The sequence below is a fragment of the Helianthus annuus genome, chromosome 7 (assembly GCF_002127325.2).
Source record: "Helianthus annuus cultivar XRQ/B chromosome 7, HanXRQr2.0-SUNRISE, whole genome shotgun sequence".
Classification (NCBI taxonomy): domain Eukaryota; kingdom Viridiplantae; phylum Streptophyta; class Magnoliopsida; order Asterales; family Asteraceae; genus Helianthus; species Helianthus annuus.
In genome coordinates, this window is record NC_035439.2 from 101,997,512 (window position 1) to 102,009,211 (window position 11,700).

The 11,700-nt window shown below is 34.6% G+C and overlaps 1 protein-coding gene and 1 long non-coding RNA gene across 42 annotated transcripts; both read left to right on the forward strand.

Annotated features, from left to right (window-relative positions):
• Positions 1–674: 674 nt before the first annotated feature.
• Positions 675–9,596, forward strand: LOC110867447. Of its 41 annotated transcripts, none has more exons than XR_004862081.1 (22): positions 675–923; positions 1,010–1,070; positions 1,189–1,274; positions 1,350–1,778; positions 2,177–2,266; positions 2,368–2,432; positions 3,026–3,097; positions 3,291–3,482; positions 3,557–3,689; positions 3,774–4,076; positions 4,260–4,411; positions 5,634–5,722; positions 5,798–6,021; positions 6,118–6,168; positions 6,600–6,780; positions 7,435–7,469; positions 7,555–7,663; positions 7,747–7,862; positions 8,467–8,513; positions 8,581–8,719; positions 8,944–9,040; positions 9,364–9,596. It is a non-coding gene; the product is annotated as an uncharacterized LOC110867447 (long non-coding RNA). The 41 variants fall into 41 exon arrangements; XR_004862083.1 differs by lacking the exon at positions 7,435–7,469 and having other exon boundaries at positions 5,798–5,873; positions 5,949–6,021; XR_004862093.1 differs by lacking the exon at positions 7,435–7,469 and having other exon boundaries at positions 5,798–5,873; positions 5,965–6,021; positions 6,109–6,168.
• A 417-nt stretch (positions 9,597–10,013) lies between these two features.
• Positions 10,014–11,450, forward strand: LOC110869043. The gene has a single exon (XM_022118341.2). It carries the CDS (start codon positions 10,137–10,139, stop codon positions 11,382–11,384), a length of 1,248 nt encoding a protein of 415 aa, XP_021974033.1. The 5' UTR covers positions 10,014–10,136; the 3' UTR covers positions 11,385–11,450.
• Positions 11,451–11,700: the final 250 nt, after the last annotated feature.

Below are 11,700 nucleotides of genomic sequence, written 5' to 3' on the forward strand. Positions count from 1 at the left end.
AAAACTGAATAAACAATAAACCCTAGACACTATAAAGTAGGAAATTCAAATTTTAAATAAAAATATAAGATATGTTGATATGCTCATGCATCAAAAAATATTCCAAAAGTTTATCCATAACTAAAAAAATAACCCAATGATCGATATGGATTGTGGATGAAGTTTGATCAATGTGGACTGTAGGCGCTACATTTTACTAAGAAGGTAAATCGTCACCATTTTTAGCCAATAAAAGATATAATGTCCAAATTTTAACCTTGGCCCGGTATCGGTATAACCCAATTTATCGGCGGTACAACTTTTCAGTTCCCTCAATTTGGCCGGTATAATTCATGCCGGACAAACTTCCAGAATCCGGTTTAACTGGTTCAACTAACCGATTTAAACCGGTTTTTCAAACCTTAGAGTTCATCAGTTACAACGAATATAACCTATCTATATATATATATATATATATATATATATATATAAATGAGATGGATTTGGGCCATGTGGCATGTGATTTTGGCCATTTTTGATGATGTGGCAAGTTTTGATAGAGGTGGATTTTGAGTTTGGGAGGGAAATCATTATACAAGAATTCTAAATAACCTACACTTATTTGGACGCGGGATCCGCCTGTGATTTGGGTCACCCAATATTAAAAACCGGATCCTAAGACACCACACTTTTCTTATCGCATTAGGGTTTCATCTTCTTCTTCAATACGCTTCTACATCTCTATCTCAAATCGATGACAAGATTTCATCTTCTTCCCTAAGATTCATCGGTTTTCATCTCTCAATTTAGGGTTTCGACTACATATTTCTTATAATCCGAAGAACACACAACCTTCATTCGCGTCTAGGGTTTCTGTTTCTTCCATCATACATCTCCTTCTCATCATCCCTAAATCTCATTCCTGAAAGATCATCAATACCAAGGTATGATTCAGTTTTCTATCTATTGATCATCTTTATTCTTGATTAGATCTCTTTTTTTTTTTTTTGCATTCCTTCGATCTTATCAGATCATAAGTACGAATCCCTCCTCACCTCTAAAGTCGGCATCTACTTGGTTTTGCGATAAAGGTAATCATCGAATTCAAATTACATTGGTAATCGACGATTCTGATTTTGGTTCTAAATTGTTGCGTAGTTTGATTTTATATTGGTCATTTTAATCGTTTGTATGTCTTATTTAAACTAGGGCTCCGATTTGCAATGTAATTGGTGCTTAAGATTCTGATTCCATCAATCTTGCCTAAAATCTGGTGTGTTCTTCGATCTCAACAGGTATCTACTTAATCGTTCTCTCTTGGTTTCTTAAATGTTGGTTGTTCTTTCTCATTGGTTTCTTCATATATGCAGAGGTTAGGTTTGCTACATGTTGATAATTATCAAATCAATGTTGTTTCTATAATTTCTGGTAAAATCCTATCAGTTGTTTGTTGTACGAAATTCATCTCATACATCTTATTCCATTCAATTTATTTAATCTCAGTATATAAATGATCTTAAATTTTTAGATGATCGAAAAGTAATATCCAAATCTTATGTGATGAGATTTAAGCTAAACCCTAATTAAAACATTATTTGCTGTTTTTTGATTTCTTAGTTTGATGTGTAATAAGAGGTTAAAGGGCATTTGTTTGGATTGTAAATAAATAAACAAAAAAGGGTGATTTTGCTTGCGTCGTCAACTATTATGTGGTTTATTACATTCTTATAAAAATCACAAATATATCTCTAAAGGCTGATGAAAGAGATGTTTATGAGTTCTTCTCAAAGGCTGGCAAGGTTGGTTCTATATACCTATTTTCTTATTTGTAATGCATTTTATACTTGATTTCATAGAGTAGTTAGTTGATTTGTCAAAAATATTTGAAACCGAAATGTGATTTTCTTCATTTTGTTGATTTATGTAAATAAGGATTCATGATGTCATGTCACTGGTTCATGTATTTGTATGAATGTTACTGATAGGTTTGAGTATAGTTTCAGGTTTGAGATCTATGTCTTATTGTGGATCGTAACTCAAGATGCTGTATGTTTTTCTACTATAGAAAAAATGATTAATATCTAAAATTTGGAAAGTATTTAAATTAGCTTTTACCTTTTTTCCTCGAATATTTACTATGTATGGAAATTACAAGAATCAAAAACCTTATTCATTAAGGCACTCTTTTTCTATTTAGGTATTTGAATCATTCGGCACGGTAGAGCTGGTGCAGTTACCTACTGATGAGACCTGGAATTGTAAAGGTTTTGGTTTTGGTTTTATTCAGGTTAATTTTCTTTACCATATTTTTTACCCTCTCTATGCTTATTAAGATTTTTTCGATACAATCTTACAGCTACATGTATTATCTTATTTATTTTGCAAAAGTTGAGAATGTCAGGGTTGCACAGAGTTTGAACGAACAGCTGGAGATTGCAGGTCGAATGATGAAGGTACAATTTTCATAGTTCATTAGTCAAATGATGAGCTCTTATTTTGGCATGCGATTGTTTTACTATTGGTATAATAGTTCATTAAGTCAAGTGATAAAAGATTGATTTATGGAAATTTGTTTCTTAGATCGGTGATGACTGAACGTTAATTTTAGTGGAAATGTTTGAAAATGTTTCAGTTTGTGGATTGCACGGAAGGTGTTTGATGAAATGCTTGATGGGATAACGGTTTTTTTTCATAATTTTTGAGTTTATATTGATGGTTCTCTATGTTTGTGGTGATTTAGTGGAGTTTTTGATGCACTTTTTAGAGATGAATTCATGTCTGTTTATGTTTCAGTTTGTGTATTGCACTGCACGGAAGAATCTATAATTGGGTCAAAGGATAATTTAAAAAAAAGTCAGATTACTTAGTCAACTATTTTGGGTGCGTATGTGTAATTGTTTTGGAAGGATACATGTTTGTAGTTGCTTTGTTTATGTAGTGTAATGATAATGATGAGAATGTATGGCATGACCTAAATGTAATCTTCTTAAGGCTCCATTGTTTGTTTGTTTTCTAGCATTTTGGTTATTATTTGTTATGAATGCAGGTATAAGTCTCTCAAAGACCTAAAAGGTGTGATATTGAAGCGTCACACTGATTTCAGAGACACGGCTTCTGGGTTAGTTTTGCTTATATCTGATCTAATGTTGTTCCGGTATATTGAACTTAGTAAGTTTAAGATGATATTTAAGTTTTCTGAAAGTTAAATTATTTTGGCGGAAAACTAATAATTTGAATCCTGATCTGTAGTAGTTTTTTCGTGATTTGTTGATTTTTTGTTGTAATTGTTGTAAACGATTATCGATTTTTAGGTGTTGGGAACTTTTATAGTGGAGTGGGATGAAGGAAGAGCGATTGTCGAGCAGTTTTCGGCGACAATGATAGATGCGAAGATGTATGCTGAGCGTTTCGCTGAGCTTGCTGATAAATTGGGCTTTGATGGGTGGTTGGTAATTCCATACATCATATGGTTAAAGATTTAACTTATAGAATTTGGAGTTAAGGTATGTAAAAAATCATCTGATCCTATTTATTTTATAGGACTAACTTGTATAAAAATTGGTTTGGCCATTTTCAGTGTTTTGAACGAGATATTTGAGATAGTGGACAACCACATAGATGAGGGATCATTGTTAATCCCGACAACCGGGCTTGATATGAGCGAACTGCCTAGCCTCATTGTTTAGTTTGTTAAACTTATTGAGTATTTGGTAACATATTACTCTCTTTCAAACCATTTTAACGCAAGTAATCCGACCTTTATAACTTCCCAAAGTAACTTTTGTTTTCTACAGAAAAAAAATTATAAAGATGACAAGGATGAAGTTGTAATTGTGTTACTTAACATGTTGGAGGTGGTGACGAGAGACATAATAGTAAACGAGTTAATTTCTAGGTATAGTGACGTAGTATCCTTGATCTCTTTAGTTAATTAACATTTTTTAATGGAAAACTTTTTGTCCCACATACATTTTGATGGAATCAACTCATGCTGGTGCTTATGGAAATGACGAAGGACCACAAGATAAAAACTATCAATAATTCTTTGCGGCTCTTAATTTTCCCGTTACACAAAACGTAGAAGCATCAAAGAGAAAGTAAGTTCATGGTTTTTTAATTCCCAATCTTTACCTTATTATTATGTTCTTCCATCATTAATAAATAACAAAACTTCCTCACTCCCTGTTAAAAAAGAAATATAATCCGTGTATGTCAAAGTGGTCAACGATTTCTTTTTTCAAGCATCCGAATATTTAAATCATGATCGTCATTTACTCGAGATAAGAAAGCTACATCTTCTGCTGACTGAAAAAGAATCTGCTATGGATGTGCCATCAAACATGGAAGCCAGAAGGTGTATTTCTTTCTTCTCAAATTCACTGTTTATGGACATGCCTGCAGCACCCAAAGTTCAAAACATGATATCTTTCTCGTAAGTTTGCATCTTTTCAATGCATTTTCAGCCTGTAGCAATTTAATATAATTAGAAGTCAAACAAACAGGCAAAACTGTGTATTTAGGAAATGATGTGTCTGTTATTGTAGGGTTGTGTTAATTAGTTTAAATGGTGCTATAAATAACCTTCATATGTACCATATTTAGTGTGTGCTTACATTGTTTCCTCCACCCTCTGTTCACCGTGGGACGTGGGTCCCTACACAAGATTGTGCATACTATTAATTGTTCATCATGTGACGGCCATCCATAGTGGTACATTTCTTTTATAAATACACTCCTTAAGTACACACTTCTGATGACGTTTATTTGAAACAAATCACAACATTTTATTTAAAAATTTACATGTCCATGATCTTTTGATCAAAACTAAGGTCTCTTCGTTTTGGTCATCTAACACTTGCACATTATGGGTCCCGAATAGTGTGAGAATAATGATGACGTGGTTATGGGGATGGGAACCGCAAAACTGAGAAGAAAGAGAAATGATACAAGTGAATGGAACCCAAGTTAATTAAATTATTAAGTACAATATGTTATACAAAATAGCAATAAGTAGCGCAGGGTGTTTTTTGTGTGTAAATGATTGCATATGTGACCTTTTAAATATATAACACCATTAAAATACCTATTTTGATGTCTGGCATACGTTTTTTGTGACACTTATCTAAGGGTTTTACACCTTACTTCAATGAGTATGTTCTTTTCTCTATGGATGCCTTGGAAAAGCCAAATGAAGATGGGGTTTCCATCGTCTTTTACTTGCAAAAAATTTTCCCAGGTCAATTTGTTTAGCCTTTTCCTTTTTTTTAATCATTATTATGTGTTATGATATTGATTAGTTATTTAAATATGTGATATCTTATGTTATATCTATATCTATATATATTAATAATCGAGATGATTTGGGCCATGTGGCATGTGATGGTGGAACAATTTTGCTTATGTTGCATCCTATGGTTGAGTAGAGGGTGATTTTGGGAGGGAATCCATCTCAATTCTCTATACACGAACCAAAATTCTCAAAACACAAACAAAAAAATTGATTCGACTTTCAGGAAATTTTTAGTTTTCTTTTGTAAGTTCGCAGTGCTAATCAATATCTTTGTGCAGTTTCTTATTTATTTATTAATTTTTTTGATCTTTTTATTTTTGTTTTTTGTTGGTACGAGCATTCAAAAACCGCTTAATGATTTCAGGGTTTTTACGCTAAAATCATCATCGGCGATTTTCGCCATGCTAATATCTTCCGATTAACATCTGACCAAATCATGTATGTATTTTTTCGGTACGTATTCCTTTTAGCTGCGACGATTGATTTGATTTCCTTAGTATGCTCTTAATTTTTTGTTTTTACGATTAGGTTTGCTGGTGTTATTCGTCATTAGTTGTTGCTCAATTGATGCTCTTCATATTGTTATGGTTTTTGAAAGCATCTGGTAGATTGGATTGAAGATATACACCGAATACTTTGTGATTAATTTTGTATAGGCATTTGATAGGTTTCTTCATAGTTTTTGTCATTGGCAGTTTGGAGTTTGATGAACAAGGATAAGGTAGAATCATTGGTCTCGAGTTGTTTCTCAGGTTTATCATCGTGATTAATTTTTATTCTTTTATCACAATCATTTAGATATTAATTTTACTTAAAGCATATCGTTTAACAATTGGAAGCCGTTTCAGTTCAAGAGCCCTAATCTCTTGGATCACTATTGGAAGCCTAAGAGCAATCAGGTTGTTGTACTCTTGATCTGTAATGTTCTAACCCTTTGATGCTTTTCTGATTCACATATTGGGTCTTCGTTCAAATCATAATTTTCAACTAATTTTGAATTTTTTAATATGTAAAAAGAAAAAAAAACTGATTTGCTCAATGATGGTTTGCACATATCTAATGTCTTAGGCTTCTCTATTTTTTAATTTATTTGTTTCGTTTTAATTTGGGGATTTTTTGCTATTTTTGTTTTAAAACTATTGTTTTGTTTCATTTTAATTTGGAGCTTATTTGGTTTTTTTAATGTTAAAAGCATGTTAGTGATTTAAATATTGTTTTTATAGTTTGTTAATATAATTTTAAACAAAGTATACATTCGTTTATTTGTTTCATGTTTTATATATTTATTTGAGATTTAATTATTGTGTCATGCTTTTTGAATTGCTTAAAGGTGGAAACCTGGTCATTGGTCGTTTTGTGTCACTGGGCAGCCTCACAACACGAGGCTCATGGAGAAAGCATAATGTCATTAGTGTTGAAGATGGTTACGGGAGAGAGATTAGTTGCAACGTTTGACCGAAGTCTCACAACACGAGGCTCAGGGAGAAAGCATGGAACATGTATTTACAGTGGTTAGCCAACTTTCCTATATCTCAAATGAGTTACAACCATAGTTATTAAAGGCACTAGGCGCACTCAAGGCGCATAGGCCTCGCCTGAGGCCTAGGCGCAAAGCGCAAAAAAAGCGAGAGCCTGAGAAAAATAAAGCGCATAATGAAATTTTTTTAAAAATATATTATGTATTAGAAAAAGAATACTATTCTTCAAATAAAATAAACAAAGTCTATTAACACTTTATATCATCTAATTAGTACCAAAATATTAGTGTATTAGTGTAGAAAAAAGTAGTTTTTCTTGATTAAAAGTAGAAATTTGGCTAAAATCTTGTCGGAATTTAGCCGGAAACTCTCCGGAATCTAGAAATCTTGCCGGAATGTGCGCCTGAACCATCACCTGGAGAGTTAATGCGCAATTTCCTCGACTTAAAGCGCAACTGCATCGCCTCGCCTGAAAAATGGGCCTGGGCGCAAGAGGCGATAGCTTTTAACAACTATGGTTACAACATGGGTCGGGCAGGGGTTGTCTAAAGTGTTTAATAATCCATAAAAGATTCTTAGTAAGGTAATTAATTTTAGGTGTTATGTCATTCTTTAGGGTTTTGAAAGTGTAGAGAGGTTTAAGATATTTGGATTGTGGTTAATGATTTTCTGGATATTAAAATGCAGAATAAGTGTTGAAACAACAGGTCACCAAGATAACCGTTAGTTCTTTTATTCTACCTGCAACTGTTTTTTTTTTCTGATTTTTAACTTTTTTGATAGACGATTAATGCTTGGCTATTCCAGGGATTGTTGCAAGGAGACATTCGGTGTTGCAATTGCAAAAAGACAAAGGGCAGACAAAAGGAGTATGCAGAATTCGGACACATGCCACGCAAGCGATTCTCTAATTTTTGTATGTGAAGTGACTGGTACAAATCTCTTTTAGCATTCATAAACCCTAATTCTCATATATCTCCACTTTGCTGCTCTCATCAGATGTCTCTCATTTTCTATCTAAATCTCTACATCGCTCAATGAGGATCGAAGCATATATGTGCCACTGCTCCGGTATTGGTTTACCCATCGGCAAACATATCGTGCCCAATACACCTGTAAGTTGTAATTTCTTTTTTCTTTGATTCTCAGTTTTCAATCTTAATGCTGAGTATCAGCTTCACTTTAGTTTATTTTGTTCAAGTCCATTCTGGAGAATAGCGAAACCCTAGGGTTCAATTTCTAATTATTAATCGTTCAGAATCGATTTTGTTAATTGTGTTTTTGTAATTTTGTGAGTTATTTGACTGGCTTAAATGAGAGTATATGATACTAAACTATTTTGTTTATTGTGTTTATGTGAGTTATTTGCTGGTTTGCAATTAACTTCTTTGAAATGCAATGCTGGGAATAAATTACACCTTCCAATCAACGTACGTGTCACCATTGTCTACAGATCTTTACGTGCTTGCAATTAGGGTCTCGTGTTACCACACTGATTAAAATCAATGAATGGTTTAATAGGTTGTATGTTATAAATAGACTTAATTAGATTTTTAACAATTTTGGTATGCTCGACTCTTTGAACTGTTTGAGATAAATTGACCCATTCAAGTACATGGTTCACGTATTACAATTAGACCTTATAGTTAATTTTATTAAATTTTTGTTATAGTTCAATCTTACTTTTTTAATAACTTGAATTTGTTAGATCTCTTACAGATTTTTGTCAGGCCTTTCAGATTGTTTGATGTGATGAACTGGGCCAGGTAAAACTATAATTTTGTTTTCATAATACATTCTATTATATTATATTTTATATAAAAATAACAACAGAAGCGGCTGGGGATGTTTTGGATGACCAATGATGGAACAGAAACTATGGTTTGATGGAAGTACAAACCTGATATGTGATTTTTCCAACATGAGCAGGCGTTGAACATTGGAAGACGGTTCATTTATGATCGAGAAAACGGTATGTGGGTAAATTACCTTATAATCTAAACAGTGACAAATTGGTTGGAGCTTTTTTTGTGTATATGATGGAGTCCATCAAATACAAAAAGGGAATGGGGAATTTTATAATCATTCTCTAAGTCTGAACAGGAACTCCTCTAAGTTTGGTCGGTCAAGCGATTTATCGTTTTGTTGGTGTAAATTTTTACGATTCGACTTGAAATCACTAATTTTGATGTGTAGCTTTCTGTACAATCGAGGTGTGTATTCTAAAGAAAGTTTTGGAAGAGTGAAGAAATATGGACTTCCATTGTTGCTATTTCAAGGTGAAGGTGTAAAGGTATTTATTGCAAACCTGAACGCACAACTTTCTGGTAACCTAATCTAATAATGTTATTAGATAGATTTTGCACTCACTACATTTTTTTAAATTTCTTGAGTAGACATGAGTTAATAAGAAACCTTAAGTTTATGAACATATGTGACATGCATAACTTGGTTACTTATTTGCTTATAATAATTAATATGCGAAATTGTTTATTCTAGGGTCTTTCATATTAAGGCTGCATTAAGATCCATCATGGCTTCTTTCATCTCCAAGTGTCTCCTTATGTATAATATTCATCAGAATCACTCATTATTATTATTTTTTTTTTTGCCCAGCTTTATTCCAGCTTGAATCAAATAAACATTGTTTGGTCAAGGACCGCATGCCTACTGAGGCAGAGACTACAGGGCTTATGTGGACTAGGAGTTGATATTTTATGTTATTCGTAAGCTAATATTGAAATCCAATGTCATTATGCATATCAAAATATACCGTGTTTGTGTGTTTCAAAGGTTGGTGACATTGGTGGTGTTAAAGCCTTGGAGAATTCATTATAGTTTTTTAGTTTTTGGTACATGTTAAGTGTTATAATAGAAAACGGACACAACATTAATAAAGTTCTAATAATCAACTATAATAAATAAAAGTTTTTTTTTTTTTTTGTGTCGTGGGTCATTCAGTGAGGCAAGTTTCTGCCTCCGGTTCTTGCCCAAAGTTTATTACCCTACTCGCAACCCTAAGTAATGACTACAACTTTCAATTCAAAACAATTATAAAACAAGTTTGTTCGCAACCCTAATGACTACAACTTTCAATTCAAAAAAACTATAAAACAAGTTTCTGACATAGTTTGATTAATATAAAGTAAATTTTCCTACCCGCGAAGTTCGCGAGTGATAACATGCACTAAAAATAACATGCACTAGTATTTTGAATTCGTCAAAGATTTTTCAAATATATATGTACGTGATGGTTACAAACCTCCCCAATTTTCATGCTACTTCAAAATACCTTCACGTACTCTCTCTCTCTCTCTCTCTAAATATCTCTCTCCAACGACTTCTTCTTCTTCCCCATCAAATGCTCCAACCCATCTCCGACCAAACTCATGGCAACCACCACCACAACACAACCACCCATCAACCGTAACAACACCAAAGTTTGTTTCTCATTCGCCGCCTACTCAAAAGACCTCATCGCCCATCTCCACCACCACTCCAACGTTCCGGTAGCCCACGGTCTCACCGAACCCGAACTATCCGCTATCGAATCCACCTTCAACTTCTCATTTCCCCCGGACCTTCGTTCAATTCTCCGGGAAGGCCTCCCCGTCGGCCAAGGCTTCCCCAATTGGCGATCATCGTCCCCGCAACAACTTGATATTTTAATCCACCTCCCAATCTTGGGCCTGTGTAAACAAGTGTCCCGACAAAAGTTTTGGTATCCCGGGTGGGGTGAGAGACCGAAAGAAGACGATGAGGCAGTTGAGTTGGCTAAAGGGTTCTTGAAAAGGTGTCCGGTTCTTGTTCCGGTTTATCAGAATTGTTATGTCCCGACGAGCCCGTGCTTGTCGGGAAACCCGGTGTTTTATGTCAGTGGTTCGGAGGTTAAGTTGTGTAGTTATGATGTTATTGGGTTGTTTCACCAGATTGAGTTTAAGGAAGGGGTGGTGAGTGGGATGAGGTTGGGTCATGTTTTGAGGGCGCCCGTGTGGGCGGCTACCGAGGCAAGGAGAATAGAGTTTTGGACCGAGCTGGTCGAGTTGAAAGAACAGTGTTTTGAAGAAATGCAGGGTAAGGAAGCGTATATTAGGTCCAAGTTGGCCAAACAGACCCTGGACCCCACGGGAAAGAGGTGGTGGGGTGGGAGTGAATTGGGGCAGTGTTTGGAGGATGTAAGGTTGAAATTAAGAAAAGGCGGGTGGAAAGAGGAGGATTTAGATGAGATGATGATTGTCACACCCCAGTTTAACACCTTGTCCAACTCTAAGGTGTTGAACAGGGGTGTGACAGTAATAATAAACGGAGATGAAAATTCATCACCATCACCGTCGTTGTCACCATCACCACGATCGTCGATGACATCATGGTCGTCATCGTCTGATGATGACGGTGGTGGCGTAGCTAAACGGGTGGTGGCTACGGGCGGCGGCAGGGAGGATGTTGTGAGGATATTGTCACAAAGGTTATTGCGTGGGGGTTGGAGCATGGGAGATGTGGTGGAGTCGCTTGGGTGTTTGACTGATCATAAGGAAGATCGTACGGTCGAGATTGAAAATGGTGGTGGTGGGGATTCTTTATTTGACTTTGAGCACATGACTAACAGTTGTGTAGATGATAGTCAAAGTGATGTGTGAGTCGGTGTTGGAAATACATGCTAATAAATAATAATAGTTCTCTCGTGGCATATTTTTTTCTCGCTACTTTTATTTCGTTTTCGAAAAATCTAAATGAATATCTTGGTCTCATTTGAATTTTAAGCACACTAATAGTGAATATAAGTATACAATTGTCAATTTAGCACATCTATTAAAAATTAAACACATGACAGACGACATGTCAAAGTTGCATTTTTCACCCATAACATTTTAGAAGAAACTAATTTATCTTTTGTAAAGTCATTTTATTTAGTTTCTATTTGATTTTGCTTAAAATGTCTGTAAAGAGCTTATG